Source organism: Mus musculus, chromosome 1 (genome assembly GCF_000001635.26).
Source record: "Mus musculus strain C57BL/6J chromosome 1, GRCm38.p6 C57BL/6J".
Lineage (NCBI taxonomy): Eukaryota > Metazoa > Chordata > Mammalia > Rodentia > Muridae > Mus > Mus musculus.
The window spans coordinates 53,931,154-53,954,177 of record NC_000067.6 but is presented as its reverse complement, the minus strand read 5'-3'; the positions used below and the strand labels follow the sequence as shown (position 1 = coordinate 53,954,177).

The 23,024-nt window shown below is 40.4% G+C and overlaps 1 protein-coding gene across 8 annotated transcripts in view; it reads left to right on the top strand.

The window, feature by feature from the left end:
* Hecw2 (HECT, C2 and WW domain containing E3 ubiquitin protein ligase 2) overlaps positions 1–23,024 on the top strand; it is a 388,163-nt gene that overhangs the window by 240,857 nt on the left and 124,282 nt on the right. For 7 of the 8 annotated variants that reach the window (XM_006496067.2, XM_006496068.4, XM_006496066.4 and 4 more), the window contains 4 exons: positions 3,257–3,364; positions 11,378–11,472; positions 17,045–17,120; positions 20,890–21,059. In XM_006496067.2, coding sequence (XP_006496130.1) covers positions 3,257–3,364; positions 11,378–11,472; positions 17,045–17,120; positions 20,890–21,059 — 449 coding nt within the window. Of the gene's footprint in view, positions 1–3,256; positions 3,365–11,377; positions 11,473–12,916; positions 13,937–17,044; positions 17,121–20,889; positions 21,060–23,024 lie in introns of those variants that run through there. The other variant, XM_017321236.2, reaches the window with a different exon arrangement.

Genomic DNA, 23,024 nt, shown 5'->3' with positions numbered 1-23,024 from the left:
CTCTTGCCATCTGCTTATCTCTGGTGTTAACTTGCCTGAGTGTCTCTGTCTGGAGTCTGCCTCCTGTGTCCCTGGTTACAGCAGATCTCCTGGGAGACCTGCACACTGTGGGTTGTTGAGAGGGGCACACATGTGCAGATCTTCCAGGTGAAGGTGTAGAGCAGAAGGAAGATAGGGTTCTTGTGGAGGGAGCTCTACCACATTTTTAAAATTCAGTTATCTGTTGATGGACACCTAGGCTGATGTTATAACTTGGCTACCATGAGTAGTACCATGCTTAACATGTACACATGGGTATACTTAATGGAAGCTAAACCTTGTTCTTGTGAGTATATATCCAGAAGTAGTATAGGTAGATCATATGGTAATTCTTTTTTTAGAAACTCTCCAAACTGATTTCTATACTGGTTGCCATTATTTACATTTTCATCAACACCCCTCTCCCCACATCCTCACCACCATCTGCTGTATGTTTTTATGATAGCAGTCATTCTGACTGGGGTAAGATGAGCTCTCATTATACTCTTAGTATGCATTTTTCATGTATTTATTCACCTCCAAATGGAGTTGTCTATATGGACTATGAACCATTAAAGTTAGAGATAACATGATTTCTTCTCCACTTGACCTTGTAGCTGAATTGAATACCTCTAGGTTATTGTCCCTCCTTCCTACTCCTGAGGCTGGTATTTCCACCTTTCAGTGAATGTGACTGGGTCAAGAGATGCCCACACTGGTTCTCTGTCCCTGCCCCCTTAGAATCGTCTCCTCATTTCATTCCTGACCACTCTCTGCCCATCAGAAGGCTGCTTTGCCAATGTTGTGTGATGTGACATGTGTTTAGCTTAGTTTAATTAGTTGCTTGAGAAGAGAAAGAAGAAAAGTAAGACCAAAAATACAAACTTTTTTGCACAAGCACAACCTCCTCATGGAAACCTTATAGTCAGAGTGATGCTGACACTTCTGGTTTCAACAAAATTGATGATGCTTTGTCTACCTTCCTGGGGTCAAGGGCAATGGCTAAAGCATTTTTAAGGAAATTTCCAGTGTGCTTTACCACTCATCTTGTTTTTGTTACTGCTGTTCTCTTAAAACAGGACTGTTCCATAGCCTAGGCAAACCTGAAATTTATTTCCTCTTGCCTCTGCTTCCCAAGTGCTGGGATTACAGGGTGTGCTACCACTCTCAGCTGCTGACTACTTTTATTATTATTTTCAAGAAACATTTTGTGAACACAGACATTCTCTACTTCCTGTCCCTGTGTGTTTTCCAAGGGAGGAAGTATTCGGGTAAATTTGCTTGCAATCATTTCAGAATTTCTCTCCCCATCTAAGTTTCTCTGTTTGTTCTAAAAAAAAGTTGTGAAATAACTACCCTTGTTGTCTAATCTAGAGCACTGATACAGGGCCATGATTCCTGGGCATGCCGGGAATGATGAGCCTAAATTACTTATGGTTTTATGGAGTATGTAACCACCAAGAATAATGTTCATCTGCAGTTGATAAACATAACCACAGTGTCTTAGCCAAATGGAACTGTTCATTGTTAGGTAGCAGGAAGCCTAAATACAGATGGTTTCAGAACTCAGCAAACTGTCACAGCTGCTTCTGGTTCCTCGATCTGCTCCCTTAATATGTGGCTCTCGTTAAAGAGAACTTCAGAGGAACAAGCAGAGGGATGTGAGCCCATCCCCACGCATGTTAAACCAGAAAATTTCCAGCTTACCTGAAGGTCCCACCAATAAACTGCCACATAAATCTTCCTGGCCAGAACTAGCCACACGTGGCTTCCTTCAGCTGTAAATAGTGAAGACTGAGTATTTTTAACCAGGTACAACTGTTGCCTTGAACAAACTTAGGATTATGTTGGCAAAGAAGTTCAGTGACCAGGCAGCATACAATCTGTCTCAGGTACCATAGTATACCTTTAAAGTCCCATGTGTAGTGATTGCCTGAGTTTATTCTAGGTAGACATCTCGATCACATTCTGTGATGGATTAGGTTGTCTGTTGACTGTGCAGGAGAGCTGGTGATATCACAACTGGTACATGCCTTCCAACTTTTAGGAACTCTGGCCTTTCTTGGCCTTCTACACTAAATATTCACTGACTTATAATGTGATAAAAGACATGAAGAGACCAGGCCACCCAGAATGTTCTGGCTCTAGGACCCTGAATGACAGCTCAACATAGACCGTCAGCAACAGCAATCTTCCTGAGCTGTTGGTGACAGTCAACTTCGACCAAATTTCTTTTTCTTTCAAGTTCAGAAGAGGACTTTTTCTACTTAGGACTATTCCTTTGAGCTTTGAATCATTTCTCCATCGTCCCTTCCTTGTTGGAGGTTTTACTTTATCCTGCCTGGATTTTTTCCCCAACTCTTAGAGGTGTATTTCTAATTTTTGATCATAGTGGGGGAAAGCAGCATATGTGACTTGAAAAGTTGGTATTATCATATGCTTTTCAGTAAGAAAAAGTTTTAAGGTCGTATAATGTGAACAAGTTCTAGTCTATGACTCCCTTTGGCCTTCAGCATGGCAGGGCAGAACCAGATGCAGCAGAGCATCCCTGCATCATAAGCATGAGGGGAATATTGCAGTTTCCATGTGGAAATCCTGAGAAGTGTGGTCCACTGGCTTGTTCTCTGGGCCACTTTCACTTCTATCTTTCTTCTGTACCAAAGTTGAATCACTGTCTTTTACTGTTCTTATGTTAGCTCTAGCTCTGTTGCCTTTGACTTTGCAAGCGGTTGACCTGGAAGACATGAGGCATTGGCCAGTGCTGCTTAGCACTGTTCCCACAAGGCCACGCTGTTGCCTGGATCAGCTTCCTGAGCTTGAGTCTTTTGTTCACCCACCATGGGTTTTGTTGAATTCTCTCAGCTTAACTCTTCAACTTTTGATAAAGATTTCATAGATGCAAGTTTACCTCAGCTTCTTTCTTACAAATCAGCCCATCACTGAAGCTGTAGTAAATCAACCCTTGGTTCATTGCAATATTATATTTTGGCAACATCCTGGCCACACCTAAAGGTGCCACCATCTTCCCTATTAGACCTCCATTTTTTCCAAATAGATGCAAATGTAGAAACACAGAGTTTTAGGATGATATGCTAGGAGGTAGTCATTAGAAACAGTGTTCACTGATGGTCTGCCTTCTTTATCTTTTTTTCTGCTTATTTTAGAACTTATGTTGATCTTTGAGCTAAGGGATGGCAGGTGATAATTAAGCTAAAACTGTCTCTTTGGTTTTTACCAGATGAGAATTCTCCAGCCAACTTCTGGGACTCTAAAAACAGGGGTGTGACTGGAACCCAAAAAGGACAAATTGTATGGCGAATTGAGCCTGGGCCCTACTTCATGGAACGTAAGTAATCGATGAACATGATACAGTATGAGACTGAGTAGTGTGCATATGAGTGAATCTGTAGAATCATGAATGTGACACAGTATGAGACTAAGTAGTGTACGTGTGTTGAACCTATGGAATCATATTTGAACATTATTGAAGTTCTAGGCTCTTATTTATATATTTATATATTTATGTCAAGAAGTCCCATATAGAAGATATGTTGTTTAGAAAATGTTCACTGGAGATTATATACAACTGTAACTAGTATTCATTTTAGGAATCAGAGAGTTCAATGTTGTGATTAATTTAGGAATTCTATTTGCTTTGAACATATCTCATTTCTTACCAGCAGAAGGTTACCTTTTACATGTAGGTCAACAAAGAGTGGATGAGATAGTCTGTGGCAGACTGCCATTAAGGTCAAATATGAACAATCAGAAATTGGATGCAGAGAGATCAACCATTACCCCATCCACCCTGTGCTGTATGTGTAAATACAGACACTTACAAAGCACATAGTTCATTAGAGATGCCTCAGCTGTTTCTTTTGGGTAAAATGTGACAGAATGTGTGCGTGTTTATAGTCATACTAACATTCGTGAGTACACAGGAATTCTGAGTGTATTTTTATGGAAGAGGAAGAAGGCAGATGAATGAATATAATGGAAGAGCATGGCTGATTTCCCAGTTTATTAGTCAGTCCTGGTTAATTTGAAAATCTTCAGAAGTTTCCTTCCTTTAACATATGAAAAACATAGGCTTTCGAAACTTTCCCATAATGTTGAACTCTTAAGAATTAAAATTTCTATGTAAGAGATCCTATAAATACTAGAAACGAAAGGACTTATCAAAACAAAACATAAAGTACATGTTGATCAGGTAGGAACTTACTTCAAATGCTTTCAGTAAAGCTCTAAGACTTCTATAATATAAAAAGTTGTTTTAGATGATCAGCACCTGTTGGCCTTAGTCAGCATCAAAGGTTCCAGGTAGTTTATTCAACAGTCCTTCCTGGTAAGTCAGTATCTAAGAGCCTCTTCTAACTCCACCTCTGCCCTGTAAGGTGTGTCTTGTTTCATAGTCCAGCATTCTGCAAATATTGTCTGTTTAAGCATGGTCAACACAAGAATCATAGCTGTGTCCTCAACAAGGAGAGGAGATAGTTTATTGTGGAGCCAAATATGGTGGGCCATGGCTTAATACACAGATTTACGTTGGCCTAAGTTCCATGTCTCAATCTGATAACTGTGAAATTTTATCATAATGAAGGAAGAAAATCGTACACCAAAACCGTTCGTTTGTTCCTTCCTTCCTTCCTTCCTTCCTTCCTTCCTTCCTTCCTTCCTTGCTCCCTCCTTCCCTCCCTCCCTCCTACCCCCTCCCTCCCTTCTAACCCCCTCTCTCTTTCTCTCTTTCTTTCTCCTTTGATTGAAATAGAATTTTTTTCTTGAATAACATGTCCTGATTATGGCTTCCCCACCCTCTACTCCTCCCAGCCCCTCCTCACCTCCCCTTGCATTCTGAGGGATCATTTTTTGTCTCACATTAGAAAACAAACAGGCTTCTAAAGCGCTAATAATAAAATGTATACTCAATATAATATAATATGATAAAACAAAGGACCTATAGGGTAAAGAGAGAAGGATAAATATATAAATAAAAAAAAATTTAAATGTGTGTTAAAATTTTAAAAAAGAAGAAGAAAAAGTCCCAATATAACATTATGAAACAAGGAACTTCCAGTGATACTGTTCAGTTCATCTCTGTTGGCCATCCTCTATGGGGCATGCCGCCTACCCTTCAGAGAAGCTTTCAGGTTTCCCCATTTTCAAATACAGTGTTGGACTCATCTTATAATAGAAACACGGGGGAATCTATAGACCTGGGATACTGACCAGAGGGCACTATAGGGCAAGCAAATACTGTAAGACAGGAACTGCCATGAAAGTTAGGTGATCTAATAAGACTCTTTCTTTAAAAGGACACAAATATATTGCCAACTAAATGCCAGGGAAAGGTAAAGCCAGTTTCCTATTAGTGCCTGAATGCTGAAGTCCACCCTTGGTGCCTGCACATTCACCGAAGGCACAGAACTCTAGTGTAAAGCAAATGTGACCACACAGTGCTGTATTCTGAAGTAGGCATAAGGAAAACCAAAAGCATGTTCAGAGTATTGCATTTCCTGTTAGAGGCTCATAATGTCCTGGCTATTGAGACTATCTAAAACAGCAAGTAGAAGAACCATAACATGCTACATAGTTAATGTGTGTCTTGGGAAATGTCTGCATACCTCATTCTGCTGTGGGTATTGAACAGGATTGCAGAATGCACTGGAGTAGGTCCCCCTCCCTTTTCTTCTTCTTCTTCTTCTTCTTCTTCTTCTTCTTCTTCTTCTTCTTCTTCTTCTTCTTCTTCTTCTTCTTCTTCTTCTTCTTTTCATGCATATAACTAGGAGTGCTGCAAGCAGGATTATAAAACCAAAATTCTTCAGATTGTTTAAGGGCTGAGAAAAATAGTGTAGGTTAGACTAGAACAGTGCACCATGATTCTAGAAGAGCCATAAAGATGCCACTCCCAACATGTATTCTGATCCCTAGAGTGTAAAACATTGATGAATGGAGTTTTTCTCTCCAAGCTCATGAGCAAAAGGCATCCTTTTAATGCCATCTTGAACCAGTGTCTGACTCTGGACCATCTTGAGACTTTTTTTTTAATCCTAACGCAATATATCTTGATTATGGTTTCCCCTCCCTGTAATCCTGCCAGCTCCTCCCCACATCCCCTCCAATCTAGATCCACCCTTTTCTGTCTCTTATTAGAAATCAAACAGGCTTCTAAGGGATAATTTTAAAACTTGTGTTATGTTATATGAGAAAACAAAAGCTAACCTATCAGAATAGGATAAAAAACAGAAGGAAATGAGCCCAAGAAGAAGCATGAGAAGCAAGTATAACAACACTCATTTACACACTCATGAGTCCCATAAAACCACTAAACTTGGAGCTATAATATGTATTCAGAGGTTCTGTACGATAAAAAGAGAGATGAAAAATATCTTTACAGAATAATGTAATATTACTAGAATCTTTGGAGCTAATGGCAGAAAGACTTACAGCTTCTTCTAAAATTCAGGATATTGTCAACTCTGATTGAAAATCAATATTCAAAATTTTTCTTTCATCTTACGAAAAAAAATAATCTTTCATCATTGGCTTATTAGAAGTCCAAACAAGATAGGACTCTTTGAAAAAACTGATCTGTTTAAGTCAGAACCTAAGACGCTTCAGGTTGTCTAGCTAAACCATCAGAGCACACAGACATCCCAGGCTTATAACATTACTGCCTTTCTTGAATGGTTTTGAAGGAAAAACAAAATGGATATAATTTTTGGGAGATGACCTTAGGCACTGGCATTATGAATATCTACTTGTTTTAGGACAATAATCAAGGGCTGGAGACCCAGTTCAGTATTAAAAGGCTTGCTGCACAAGCAAGAGTAGTCAAGCTCGAATCCTTATAAACTACCCAAAGTACCAGGATCTGTAGTGCTTGTATGTAACTCCAACACTGGGTGGCAGGATGGGTGTCAGACACAGGGGATTCGTGGAGCTCCCTGGCTGACAGTGAAGCCTGGTCAGTAAGCTCCAGTTTCAATGAGAGACCCTATATCAGAAAATAAACTGGACATTGAACCTCTGGTTTTAGCACTTGTGTGCAGACTCATAGTACATTCAAATACAACATCCACACAAAGAAAAGATGTAGTCTTTCATAAACTGTGGTTCTTCTTTTATTTGTTCACGCTTAGGTGAAGGTTTTTGCCTTTTTTTCTTTCTTCTATATATCTATTCATTTTCCCCATCATTGTTAAACATTTATTGATCACCAACTTTGAGGTACAATTTTAGGTACTTACTAATCATGGATCAGTGAGCACACCTAGAAATTGTGCACTTTAATGGCTGAATTGCTTTGTGATTGTTGAGTCAACAACCCAAACACTAATGTTTGCAGTAATTTTCTAATATTTTTAGAATTTTACCTGTCTTGGTCCTTGGAAGCAACATTAGCAATGCAAATAGTGAGCATGGCAGTCATACCACTGGAGGGGGGTGGCTAACTTGGTACCTTGAAAAATATGCATGTGGTGGGGTGATTTTTACTGAGAGAGAAGAGTGACCTTAGCCTCCCGTTTTCACCATCAGGGCCCCTACCCTAAGGCCATCATTTTTCAGTCCCTTTTCACTGGCACAGTGTGTTCTTGCTTTCCAGTGTCATTCTTCATGTGCCATGTGGAACTGGTGACTAATTTCACATTCTTTACCTAGAAATATTTTATTCCTATATTGACCTACAAGTCTGTACTTTTTAAACAGATGATAACATAGTTGTACTGAGATTTGATATAGAGAAGTTCCTTTTCTGAGGAACATGGTAGGTTCCTAAATGCTGTCTGAAGTTCCATCTCCTCCTCCCTCTGCTCCCTAACACTCATCCGCCCCTCTGTGGTGGAAGTGTAATGAGGGGCTATTACCTTAGGGAAATCATTTGTTTGTATTTATAAACATTAGAGGATTCAAAGTTTCAAGATAAAGAGACATGTCTGTCTTGTCAACATTCAAATTCAAGATTTTAAATCTTTGTTTTAGTAATTGCATAAGCAAACTCTCCCACACATTATTAAGAGGAATGGGATATAATTCTGTAATTCATGGTTAGCTTCAGGGATCAGAAGAGGCCTCAGAAAGGAAGATGTCATCAGGCCACATCCTTCCTCTTGAGGCTAGGACTGCCACAACGCACCCAAACCCTACGGGTCAAAGCAGGAAACACCATCTTTCCCTCTCCTGCTGCCTTCTGAGCCAGCACATGTTAAGTGCATGCTTTAGAAAAAATACTCTTGTTGTTCAGACTTGAGATTCTTTTGTTTTGTTTCCCTGTGGCTTGAATGCAGTAAGAGGATGTATTGCCTGCCACATCAGGTTGTGGGGAAAGTGTTTAGGGAAGATGGGACACCCCTTGCTCCTCTGTCTGTGTTCTTTCTTGCTGTTGAGTGAGGCTGCCCTCATGGCCCTGGACACTTCCCCAACTGGACATGCAGTCCTTACATTTACATTTCTTCACAGTTGCCCCTGTATATATTTCTCTACAATGTTCTTATTATGTGACATTTCTGCTTACAGTTAGAGCTGTCATCTGAACCCAGCCCTGCATTTCTACCCTGTGAACAATCTTTCAATTCCCTCTAACCACCTTGAAGGGATTCAAGTACATTAGCTGAAATCTCATTCTCCCATTTTAAAAAATATTTTGAATGTCCTCTAAAGCACTCAATACTAGCTGAAGGCAAAATCAGTACCACTCACCACGGGTCCTGAATTTTAAGGGTAGAAACTGTTCTGGTATCCAGTTGAAGGAACCAGTTTGGTTCCTATCCAAGTACAAACACAACCCCTATTCTGTCTGGGACCCTGTTCTTCTCTTTGATGACTTGCCTCTGTGTATGGTTTGTCCTGGCTGATTGATTTAACCCTCTCAGTTCTCTACTTCTTCAGTACAGCTCTGAAGGGTCTTAGTGATCAGCACCACAAACTCTACTTTTGTACAGTTCATGGTAAATTCACCATGGAATTGTGTGGACTCTAAATTGTTATATAGGTGATGATTATGTTTTTATTGTCCTTGTTGCTGTTGTAACGGGAAGTAATATGCCAAGTGGATCAGTTAGCAAAGCTGCCACAGTCAACATCCTCCCATTAAAACAATCAGTGGTGTTTTCTTGGTCTGTTACCTAGTTACTAAAATCTTCAAGATGTGTGGGCCCTGTCCTCAACCTAAGAGTGCATGGAAGATGTCTTACCAAAGCACACCATGTTTATTGCAGGCAGACAGACAGAGAGTTGGCAGCTCTCTGGTATTTAAAGTGTGATTCAGATGAGCTCATGCCCGTACAACTCCTCACAAAGGATACTGGGTTTTGCTCTGCTCCTGCCTCCTCGCTGCTCCTTAGTCTTGAGTATCATCCCTAAACCTTGTCCCAAGGCTTCACTGTGCTCTCACTAACCTCCTCTCTGGTCCCCATGTTCCTCCTCCTGGTGCTTTTTCTCTTTAGTGTCTTTATTTTGTGGTTTGCCATGCCTGGACTTGTCATCTCAGCAATTAAACTGTAAAATGACTGCTAGGCCAGATGCCACTCCTGGACTCCCTTGTTCTCTCTGGCACAGTGGTGAGCATGCATATTGGTTGGTGCATAGTAAAATTTTGTGATGAGTGATCCTAACTAAATTGTGAATTATTCTGTGGAAATGAGTATATATGAAAGCACTTGATATTAGCTGAGCATTATGGCACAAGTCTTTAATCCTAGTACTCAGGAGGCAGATGGATCTTTGTGAGTTCAAGTCCTACCTGGTCTACAAAGTGAATTCTAGGACAGCCAGGGCTCTTTTACATGGAGAAACCTTGTCTCAAAACACAGAAACAACAACAAATGTTAGATAGATAGATAGATAGATAGATAGATAGATAGATAGATACACTGATTGATAGATAGATACATACATACTTACATACATATATATACATACACAATAGACACATATCTAAATATATGTCTAGATACATAGATTATATATATAATATATATTATTATATTATATATATTTATATATAATATATAAAGTTGGTATAGATATATATATAATATATATAAATATATATATAATATATATAAAGTTGGTATATATATATATATATATATATATATATATAGAGAGAGAGAGAGAGAGAGAGAGAGAGATGATAGATAGACTTGATGTTTTAACTTATGATGGAACTTTCCTTGGGTTTAACATTTGGCCATTGATAGGAGGAGTATAGCAATATAAATTCTCAGAAGAAAGCTTTCCATATATCATTCTCTTTAAGTAAACCAGTCAAATCCTTCACAGGATGCCATTTGGCATGCTCAGAAAAGTCAGTGGTAAATTAAGTTACTTGGGAAATGTGTGGAGCAGCCCCATCTTAACAATTCTGTGACTCTGTTGAGAGACGCTCCCTCTATTGACCAGAATGGCCATCTGTGGCCCTTCCTGCTGGCCAGCACCATTGCATCTAAGGAAGGATACCTGGAAGATAATACATGTCATGGGGATGTAGACCTTAGTGAGCAGAGACATTCCCCTGACTCTAGGTTTATATTGAAACACATTCACTTCATACTTTTGGAAACTAACTGCTTTCTAGAAAACACAGTTGGTATACGCTTGCCTTTTCTCAAACTTAATTGTCCAAACAAATTTATAAGGTGTGCAAGAGTCTACGTGCTCATCACTGTGGATCAGGTCCCCAAATCTGATCCCTATTTAGTAACTCGTTCAAGTCACTTGGAAGATTAAAGTCACGTGTATTCCTGGAGAGTCCACCCAGCCCATGCTTTGCTAGACTGCTTTGCTTTCTATAATTCTAGTCGTGGCTATGATCTGTTTATGTTAAAGAGGTTAAAAACTGTCAGTGGAGTGCAGAGCTGGCTTACAGAAAACCTGAACCCCTCACCTGTCACCCAGGACAGGCTAAAGTGGGTATTGGATAACAACTCAGGCAGGAGACACAGCACTGCCTGGTACTGTGAGCGCCATGGCAGGTAGAGCTAAGAGGATCACAGTCTTACCTTTACTCTGAATATACAGAGTATATTCAGTATATTGTTTGCACACATTGTTTTTCCGAATCAGTTGAGATGTTCTTACGGAGTTTCAGCAAAGCTGGCCTCGGTGGCTGAGGTGAGAGGATTCAGAGTTCAGGGCTCTTTTGAGCCACATAGTGAGCTTCAGACTAGCTTAGGTGATGTTATCAAGACCCTGTGAAAAAGAAGGCAATAGAGAAAAGCAAAATAAAGAAAATTCATCAGGGATTGGTAAAAATCCGTTGCTGCCGGTCGGAAAGGGAGTCGTGTATAGAAAGGATTGCTGGGGAGGGGTGTGGCATTTCGTCAGTGGATTCAGCTGTTTTTCTCCATTTGCTTTGCAGCGGAGATCAAAATCTGTTTCAAATACTACCATGGTATTAGTGGAGCCCTGCGAGCCACAACCCCCTGTATTACCGTGAAGAACCCAGCTGTGATGGTGAGTTCTCCTCATTGCTGGCTTCCTCCTGAGGCCTTCGAAGAGTTCTATTTCTGCCTGGGCTACCCTGTCAGAGTCATAAGGGACAATGACAAGGAAATGCACGATGGTATGGCCACTGTTTTAGGAAAGGAAATGTGTAACAAGGCTTCCATAACTGCATCTGTTATACCAATCAGTGGAAAACACTTGCTACAGAGTGGTCCTGCTGTGCCAACTGCTCTTCAAGGGAACGCCGGGAATCACGTGGTGTTCTGTCATGGAGGCTTTTACATGAGGCTAGTAGGAAACTGTGATACTATATCTCAGGTGGATTTACATGAATTCTGTGTGTAAAATCGAAAATCCACCCAGTGAAGTCATAGTGGTTCGGCCTAGCAGTCGCCTCAAGGAGCTTTCCCCCAAAGAGAGTGCGCTTTCCTCAGAGGTCTGAGTTTAAATCCCTCACAAAGTGCCCTGCAACAGTCTACTGTTTGGTAAAGCATGGCCACTCCCTGGGATCCAACTTTTTCTTCAAGCCCTCATGTGAAGAAGCAGAAGCATTACTTCGAAAGGAGACCCTCCACCTCTAAGAGAATGGCAGTCTCCTAAGGATTGCTTTTACAGATTTCTAACTTTTTTTCTCTTGTTAGGTCAACTTTAAAAATCAATAGTTCTCATAATTGACTGATGGTTTAGGAAGATTCTTGGCTCTAATGTATAAATCCTTAAAGGCTTTGTCATTAATAAAAATAAGCTTATAAAAGTCTAGATAAAAACTTGACTCCTATGTCATAGAATCTTCACTGTGTGTGTGTGTGTGTGTGTGTGTGTGTGTGTGTGTTATAGAGATGTTGCATTTTTGGAAACAGAAAGGTGATCAGATTAAATCTTCCAAATTGAGAAAGCATTCTCTGCAGATGACATTTTGAGATTGTCCGACCCTGCGGAGTGCCTCTGAAGCAATCATTTCCTTTTACTCATTATTCAGACTCCTTTCTGGTGGGTGTGTCTGCTACGTGCTGAGTCTCCTGCTGGGACTCAGATGCTAAGGAGAATGGGGGTGGGGGGGTCACTGTCACTGCTATACCAGGGACAATGGTGTCTCAAGTCAGATCACTTAAGTTGTCATTGTATGAGGCTGAGTGAAGTGGTGCTATGACCAGAAAGTTCTGAATGAAGGACAGCCTGGATGATGAATAGAAGGCTACTTGGGTGAAGAAGAAAAAGGAAAAAAAAAATCCAGACAAGAGGAACAATGTATGAAAATTGTTCAATGGCTAAAATGTTAAACTGGGCAGTGGTGACGCACACCTTTAATCCCAGCACTTCAGAGGCAGAGGCAGGCGGATTTCTGAGTTCAAGGCCATCCTGGTCTACAGAGTGAGTTCCAGGACAGTCAGAGCTATACAGAGAAACCCTGTCTCAAAAAATAAAATAAAATAAACCCAAAACAACAACAACAAAAATTATATTAGAGTTTTCTCTAGTATAATAAACCTAGTACAGAATATAGAAATAATAGCCCACATTACTACATAATACTCTGTGGGTCACAAAATGGTTAACAATTGTTGACTATAAAATCTGCCATGACCATGTAACACTGAATTAGACTTTCTTGTCATTAAGATAGTAAAATGGAAAATTAATATTGTTAATGTTACATACCTAAAAGAGTAGAGATACCTCTGAAAAACTCATTTTGAATGAAATTAAACAATAAAAAGAAAGCCAGCACTTCCTGAATTTAGAATCTTTTAGACTCGAGCAGTGCCAAGATCTAGCTGTCACTGAAGGCGGGGGAAGGGGGGGTTGAGGGGGGTGTCTAACCCTCTGCCAATTAAATGCATTGCAATGATTTTCCGGTGAGACTGCCCCGTCAAAGCCTGCAGTTTGGGGATAATTAATGTGCTTTCAGTGTGACTTCAGAGCTCTGTGTAGACAACAGCACTTCAATCAGGACAGAACATTTTGATTAAAAGAACTCATTAATGAAAGTGGTGGTCAGTCGATTTGAGCAGACTCAAAACACTTGGGTCTGACCTCCTTTGGGGAGGTCAGTGCTATGCCACTGTAGCAGATTGGTAGTTCCTAGGGTATACAGCATGTCTTTAATTATTGTAAGTAACAGCACTGACATTCACGAAGCTTGCTTAGTATAATTACCCCACGGCAGATACATAGAATAGACCTGAGAGAGGCAGCTGAGAATTTCTCCAGGTCGGGAAATGAGTCATTGCACTAATCCCGTGATCCCCTTTCTCACAAATCCCTTTGCGATGAATCAAGAGTGTGACCCTCTGCCTCCTCTGTCATTTGTATGTTGCTGTTGACATCACTATCATTCATCTGAGTAAGCAGCCGATGTCTTTGAGCCTTGCAACAGGAAACCCGTCAGCTGCAGGGGCAGGCTCAGGCACCGTCTTATTTCTGCACTTGGTTGGCACTGTTGCTTCTGGATTTCCTGGAATGGATCTATGGAGTGAGTCTATTTAAAAAACCTTTCTCTAAACACAGATGCCGATATGTGTATTACAAGAATGATCCTGGATTTAGTGATAATGGTTGGTCTTCCCTGGCCTTATTATAGTGTGAGATAAAGCTGTACTCTTTGAACATTATTTCAGATGAGCATTTTGCCAGAGAGCTGACACTATTTTTCTATAAATTCTTGGATAATTACTTTAGGTAAGTCTTGCCACAGAATAAATTACATTTTTAAGATGAAACTTATAGGTGTCTTCCTGTATTCCTTGTAAGTGTTTAAAATATTTTTATTAGTTTATAAGTCTGGTTTAGTGATATGTGCCTGTTATCCTGGCACTTGAGGAGGCTGGGACAGGAAGATTGTGAATTGTCAACCTGAGCTACATAAAAAGATCATGTGTCAATAAAGAGAGGAGAGGAGAGGAGCTAGTTTTAAACGAAGATAGTCTATGTATAATTTTAGTCACAAACAAGTTCCTGTCAGACATACATGTTATAATCCCAGAGAGACTTGTCTTACTTACTGGGCAGTGTGTTCTGCTCAAGGCAAGACCCTGTTTTGTACACCTGCTGTCCTGGTACAGCAGGGAATGTAGGTTGCAATCGTCTGCAAACAGGGGACATCTATATCCCCTGCCCCAGGCCCTGTATGCTGAGAACAGGCAGGATGAAGTTGTAGAATCTGCTCTCTAGACACTCTGCAGCTGCCCCCACCCTGTTAATCTGGGAATTGTGAGTCAGAGGGATAAAATTCGTGTAATAACTCACATTTTTGTTGAATGAAGGGCCTGGGGAGTTATATAACTCAGTCAATAATGCTCTTGCCTTGCAAGTGTGAGGACCTAAGAGTGATTCCTAGAAAACACGTAAAAAAATGTGGGGTGTGACTGGACACTCATAATTCCATCGTTGGGGAAGTGGAGACAGATAGACAGATTCCCTGGAAAGCTGGTTAGCCAATCTGACCTACTTGGTGAATTTGGGGCTAATAAGAGGCCTTGTCTCCAAAGATAAGGGGGAAAGTGACTGAAATAATAACTGAGGCTGTTTTCTGGCCTTTGCATGCACACATTCACACACAAGAAGAGAAGAGAAGAGAAGAGAAGAGAAGAGAAGAGAAGAGAAGAGAAGAGAAGAGAAGAGAAGAGAAGAGAGGATGTGCTAGATAAAGAGAATTGAATGGTACTGAGCAAACTGATCAGGGGGCAGTTAATTGTTACATAATCTTGTCTGGTGTAGGAGGCACAGGAAGACTGTAGAAGTGTGCATTACATCTTGACTTGTATCAGTGATGGTCACCTATGATGCTGTATAAGGTTTACCTGTGGGTACATCAAAGACAAAGAAGTATCAAACCAGAGACACCCAGCATTGGACTGTGGTGCAAATGAGAAAATTATGGATAAAACCAGATTTTACCCAGAAATTGGTGCCATGGAGGAAGAGAAATCTGCAAATAGAAATGGATCAATTCAGACATAAGATAGGAAAGTGAGGATTTATGTCCAAGATGCAGAGTCGGTGGATGAAAAATTACTAAAGGGGCCAAGGGGATACAGTAACTCTTGATAAACTAACTTAAACATAACTTTTGCCAAAGGCAGCCCAGGTGACCAGATGGCAGCTTGAGCCTGGTGAGAGATGAGGAATTTGATGTCATGTCAAGAGTGATGGCACACTGAGCAGAGGGGTGTCCACTAGCTAAAAGATGTAGAATTTTTATAATCTACCAAGTAGGAGACAGAAGCCTCAGGTCAGGCCTGATTAAGCTGAGGGCTCACATAAGCTTGGTTTGGGAAGAAAACTTGGTAGGATTTAATATGAATTTCATAATTAAATTCTGTGTGTGATTTCATTTTCTATATATTCAGAATCGACTCTGTTTCAATTCTGTCTCTTGTACTATGCACTTCTTTTGACAGAGTACCATGAAGAACTTTATTCTTAGAAATCATAAATTGTGCACTAATTGTACAGAAACTGAGAGAAAGATCTAGATTTGCTTTGTGGTCTTTAAATTACTGGCTTCATATAAGATTCAATTTATTAAAAAGTTTTTAAGAAAAGATGATTTGTACGGTAGCATTACATGGTCATGTTACGGCTAGCTCCAATAGCCAAATGCCTACACTACAATACAGCAGAAGCCTGAACACGGGTAGGATGCCTATGTGAATACTCAGAGATATGAAGTAAGGGAGGAAGACTTGGCACATATTAATGAATCTGACAAAAGTCAAGTACTTACTCCTGGCTTTCTTATTAAATATGAAGGAATTTAATGTTTAGTTTCAGTAGTAATATAAATATATTCATTTTGCATCAAGTATATCCAACCAAGCATGGTGGCACTTTCTAATAATCCCAACACTTGAGAGTAAAAAGGAAGAAGATCTTGGGTTCAAGGCTAAATGAAATTTTGGGCTTTGTAGAGAGCAGGTGGAGGATACAGTGACCTTTCCCAAACCAACATAAGAAAAATTACGGCTGAACACAGGCCAAAATGGCCCGGAATTGGGGGATGATGGCAGTTGAGAAATTTGGTTGAGGTGAGATCAAGAGTGATCTCATCTCAAAGGTCGGGAGTCTCTCCAAATGAAGCAGGCCAGCTTGAACTACAGACCAAGACCTTGTCTCAAATGTAACAGAAACACTGCCACCATCAACATAAGTGACATACATGCACACGCACGCACATGCACACACGCACACATAAACACACACACACTAGAGAGGGAAAGAGAAAAGAACAGAAAGAGTTGGTCTCAAACTTATGATTCTTCCGCTGTCTCATCCCCCTGAGCACTTGATTATAGGAATGTGTACCATGCAAAACTATACTCAAAGACAGAACACACGGTAAAGTAGATTGATTATATTAAGAAAGATTTCAAAGTTCATATTTTTAATGGGATAAAGATTAAATATGAACCTTTGAACTATATTTTGGAACCAATATTTTCATATCTGTTCTAAAATTTGAAAAATTGAAGACATGTATTATAATGCATTAGAAAAAAAACTCATTGTTAAGTCCAAACAGATGAGGGTCCCTGGACCATTAGATAACAGTATGAAATTTCACACACATTTTTCTCCTCAGATGGGGGCCGAAGGCATGGAAGGAGGTGCTTCAGGAAGCCTGCACTCTAGGAAACTCGTCAGCTTCACATTGTCAGGTAGGTGTCTGGCTGTGGCCTCCAGTCTGAGGGTGTGCAGCTTCAATGCAGGACACCATCATTCTCTACGTCTCATATGGTCTGCACGCTAGCTTATTTTGAGTTCTTTTGGTCATACTTCTGGAAAGTCAAATATATCTTACTGTGATAAAATTAGATGATTGTTATGTTTAGAAAGTACTCTTTCTACCAGGTTTTCTCTTGAAGGAAGGACTGTGAGCGTTTTCATGAAATTAAAAAGATAAATTTAACAAGTAAAACGATAATGGTTTCCTGTTTGACGAAACATGCCACCAGCTTGTGCCCAAACCATCCAGGTACAGCGCAGTTTCAGGCTGAGTTTTGTTTTGTGGTTTGTGAAGTTGACTGAGTTGAAACTAGCATAGAAGTAAGTGAGGCTTACTACCAAAGGGGAAATATCTTGATAAGACACAGCTTACACAAACTGATATTTTTGAGACAAAAAGTATACATATCAATATTTGGGTGCACTGGGCTGCAACACAAAAAGGTGAAGTTTATTTTGTACATAGGCACTGTCAAAAAATTTTGAAAACCACTGAACTATCAAGAATGAGTTGGGAAAAAAAAAAAGGAATGAGTTGGAACATGGTTATACAACCACGAATGTTCTAAGAAAGCCAGTGCTTGAATCTGAGTGGATAACTGGGTGATAGTTATACAAAGCCTGAAGTTTACCTGACTCTGTAAAGAAACTTCTTGTAGGTGTAGCACATCTGAAATTCAAGTGAGACTCTTCTCGTCACTGCTTAAATAATGAGGCTCTATATCTAAACAGAGAGACTGTGAGAGCATCCACCTCCACCCACCAGCCGAGCCGCAATAGTCACTGTCCAGACTGGGCACATCCACCCATCGCTGGGTGTGGTCTTTTTGTTTAGTGATGTTTCACTTCCTGTGGGCTGTTCATTCAAAGGCTTCATTTCTTTCCTTCCTTCACCTTCCTGATGAATTTCAGAAGCTGTCACCTGGTGGGTGGCTTATGGTTCAGATTAGGCCAATAAATATATTTTGTTTGGGATCTTTGGTTTTTCAAAGTATCTGGGCAAGATGCTTTAAAGTACCTTCATTTATGGTAGCATTTGCCTAGCACCAACATTGCTTCCTGAAGACATGTTGTGCTTTAGACCTGGGACGTTTTAGGGAAGGTATAGGCACCGAAGCCTCTGGTGATAAAAGGGAACAGTTAGCCCCTTGAGTGTTGACTATACTCTTTCCATTTCTTAGGTTAGAGCTATTGGATGATGTGTTGGGTTGCTGTGTATCATTTTTAACTTGGCAGTCACATATTGATTTTGAATTCGAAGGAGTGCTGTTAACTCACTGCAGGATAATTACTTTCTGGAAAGTAAAATCACAGGACATCTTCCTCAAAATAAGCAATAAGCTCTAGGACATCAGTGAGTCTGTCTTTAGATACTTTGGTAGTATCCCGCCTCTGTGCAGATAGAAGCTGGCTGCCTGTGATATGTTTTTCTTCACTAGATAGACATTTGCTGAGTGGGCAGGAATGGGTAAAAATCATAGGAGATGAGCAGAATTCTATAACATCAATTCTAAATCGATTAAAGTGATTGTAGACTGACAGTGGGTGACAATATTTGTCTGAGAGCATTGACCTACTAGAATGGCTGCCTGCAAATGCACTATACCTGACTATCTAAGAATAAGGAAGGGGACCGAGAATTGAACTGCACAGTTTCAGCAAAATTGTGTCTTGATTAACGCCTTTAATCTTATAATAAGGCTGAACCTGGGGTATTTAGCATGCATGCCTTTGTTACTTGGAGTTCTTCTTTGCTTTGTTATGTGTTGTGGATTACTTATGAACAACGAAACAAAGGAAAATAGAAGCAAGAACAGAGATGAGATGAATTCAGGGGGTGCATCGCCCAATTACAAATCCTCAGTTTATCACCTGCATTGATGAAGATCCATTCATCTGTGCAGTGTCTCACGGGCGAGAGTCAGCATCAAGCAGTCTAACTTTGACACCTTCTTCACCGTGTCGTTAATCTGGTGACAAAATCCTTTTTTGTTCAAAGGAATATTTGTCCCTGAGTGAATTAGTTTTGTCAGACTTTGTAGCAGCTGTTTCCATCCAGGATGTTCTGCATTTGCTTCAAGGAAATCCCTTGCTTGGAAGTTAACTTACTATCTAGAGGCCCTCAATCTGTCTTGAGTCGGAGGCAAGAGTACTCAGGAAGAGCAAGAAGATAAATGTGTAAGCTGCATTTTCTTCTCAAGGCTACTTTACACCAACAGAGAAAACACGCAGATAATGAATGATCACATCCAAATCTGCGTTTAATAATGCATTTAATAATGTGAATTTAATAATGCATTTAATAGTGAAGCATCCAAAATGGAACTACTGGGAGCCGACAGCAGCTTCACAGCGCACCTATCTCATTCCTCCCTTGGCCTTCCCTCTCCTGATGCTTTCTAGGGCAGCCACCAATCAAGATCTCATGCAGTGTGGTTAAAGTGAGGCCTCACTAGTGAATATCTCCATATTTGCTAATGTGCTGTCCTATTCCACTGCTGACTCTGTCATTAGCCAGCCCTGGTCTGTTTTCATTTCATGTATCTAGGCCCTGAGTTCTTGTGGACCAGTCCATTCCTTCCCGAGAGTGAGTTCTGAGGAATACATAAACCCCAAGGCCTAGGTTGACCTCCTATGTTTCAGGGCTGTGACCTAGTGTCTCTTTCTCTGCTGATCTAGCCAATATAGGTCTCCCTGTGCAGACTGGATCTCTAAGCTCAAGTGTTCAAGACCTCCAGATTGATCTGAAACACATAAAAATGTCATCTCTTCCACAGCTTTCAAGATGGTTAGTCCCAGAGCTACTACATTAACCACACCAATAGTCTCAGAAAGGTGTTGTGGGACCACCTAAGTCAGCTTTAGTTCTAGACATTTGTGCACCTGTCAGCCTGACAGTTGAAATATCTCCTCATTGAGCAGACTCCAGCTAAGACTTTTAGCAGCTTGTGTCATATAAAACATTTTGTGAGTATATGATAACTTATAAGATATTCATCGAATATTTAAATTACTTTATAGGTTATAGAAAAATAACTGAAGAATTATTCAAAATAATTGCATTTACATATGAATTCATTATAGAATATGTATGACATTTAAGATGTAGTACAAATGAGTGTGTGCTTTAAATTTTTACCTTAAGTTAAACTGGTTTAAACTTATGCATATGTATATATACATATATATATATTACACATATGTACACATGTAGTATAGATATGTATAATTTTACATATATGGGTGTTTTTTTATAAGCTGATTATTAAGAATTTCTATGCGGAGGTTGTTTTACATTCTGGCTGACCAACCACACTGTACCAGGAAAAATATGGCAAGAACTCACAAGCACATGGGGTGAAAAGCATTCCAGCTGTAGGGGCACAAGGTGATGAAGGGCTGGTGTTATTCTTACCACCTTGGAGAGCCCTCTGCTGGAATTATAGCCACGACCCACTTGCCATTCTCTACAGGCACACAGTGTGGCTACATCTCTATATGCGTGCAGTGTGACTAATTCAGCTGCTGTGTCACTGGCTCCTCTCTGTCTAGAGCTTTGGATTAGAACTTTAGTTAAGAACTTGGCTGTTTGTGCTAACCAGGATGTCTGGATCCTTCCTCCTTTCTTCTCTGCTTCCCCTTCCTGCTGCCTTCCTTCTCTCCTGCTTCCTCCTCCCCTCCCCCTCCCCTCGTTCTTTAAAGATCTCAGGGCAGTTGGGCTCAAGAAAGGGATGTTCTTCAATCCTGACCCTTATCTTAAGATGTCCATTCAGCCAGGGAAGAAGAGCAGTTTTCCTACCTGCGCCCACCATGGGCAGGAGAGAAGGTCCACTATCATCAGCAACACCACCAATCCGATCTGGCACAGAGAGGTACGGTGACAGTGGCTGGGGGAGGGGAGGGGAGGGTGTGATGGGGGGGGGGGTCTTCTGCTTGACAGTACTTGACAGGTGAGTTCATCTTTTCCCTCTGAACTCTGTGCAGACTTGAGCTATTAATGGGTGTGGCCACAGAGGCTCCAGATGTCTAGTTCTGTTGCAAGGAGGGTACACTGTATATGAACTAGTTCCTTCTTGTTAGAGCCAGGTGTATAGTGAGACTACTGAATTGTTCTCTTCTAGGGTACAACTTTATGGTATGCTACAAGTTTAATAATTGAAATAAATATATATCTTAATATTTTTAAAAATAAAATTTAATACAAAAAGTTCATGAGGAACAAAATATATGAAGGTTTTCATAGAAACAGGAGAACCAAAATATTAGCTTGCAGAATCACAGTAGAGTCTGACTCAAAGGAGAAAAGGCTGGTGTGCATTCATTTTTTTTAACCTTTTTCTCTAGTATGTATTCAGTCCAAATTAAAGGAGTTTCTTTCTCTATAGGCTTTGGCAAATGTTTTTGTGAACTTTCAGATTCTTGCTAGATGAGCCATTCAGGAAGTCGGCGTCCTGAGTGAAGGCAGATTGGCAGATTGTGTTGATGGTATTTGAGAGTTCCTCACAGCAACATTATGCTGCCTGTCTTCCTAATGCATCATGCCAGTGGGATCAAGCAAAGGGTTTTCTCAGTAGAGCTACACAGAGCCACACAGGAGCAGAGATGTGGCATGCCTTCTCACCAGCCAGCAGAGGCTTTCCCAGTGTATTTCAGCATCCAGCCGTTGCATCCCAGTTCTAGACTGTTTCCAGTAAACTTTTACCTCTGAGCGAGATGCATGGTTACTTAAATCAGGTCTGAATGTTTTAGCCACAGAAGTATGTGCTAACAATGCTATAGCGGTATTATAGTTGGAGAGAGATAATTTCACAAAATATGAAAGTAATTAGAGCAAATTGGGTCTAGGAGTCTGGGACTCGCGCGTGGAAAGGCATGTCCCTGAACAGTCCCTGTGTTTATTTGAGTGGCAGATGTTGCTTGTGTTTTCACACCTGTTCTAAAACACCACGATGTCATAATGGCAAATGACTCTTAAAGTCATAGCACCGTATCTACTGTGACATAAAGCCTGGGAAATATAAAATACTTTGAAGTGTGAGCTCTAGAAAGCTCATAGTGGATACAGTAACCAAGCAAGCAATAACGCCCTCTTCCTCTTTCATACCTGCCCTTTTTGCGTTGCCCATAAACAAAGCCAGGGTTACCACATGTGCTAGTCAAGCACCATACGCCGACCTCATCCTCCGCCTGCTGAGCACCATGCATTCACCTCATGGGGCAGCTGAGAGTATGGTCTAACCATGTCTACCTCTGGAGATCGACAAACTGAGCTTCAGCTATTAATTTGACTACCTACTCAAAGGCAGGGCACTTATATGTAGTTTTCTTATTCTTAGCAAGCACTATTTTCCATTAAGCAGACTGCCAAATTCGTCTGCCCTTTTGAGAACTTTAATTATTATACTAAATAAACATAGTGGCGCCTAAATGTCAAACAGGCTAATACTGTTCACATTGCTGTCGTTGCATGGACACTATCAAGGAAAAGCAACATGACTCACACTTCCTGCCTCCATAGTTTATTTACTGAGGTCAAATGTTTAAATAGAAACAGGATCAGTATTACTGATTTTCCCTTTTACTTCAGTAAATTATATTATGCATAATTTAATCTTTGATACTATCCTGCCTGTAACTACTAACCCAAGGAAGTGCATCATTGGATGAAAGGATTTCTGTTGCCACTCAGATTTTAAACTTTTTTTGTTTTAAGAATCTTCGTGACTTTCATTTGTTTTATCTGAGTACAGAATTGACAGCAACTGGTAATATGAACTCTGTGTGCCATCAGTTTAAGAGATACCATTTTCTGTATATAAAATGATAAGATGTTGTGT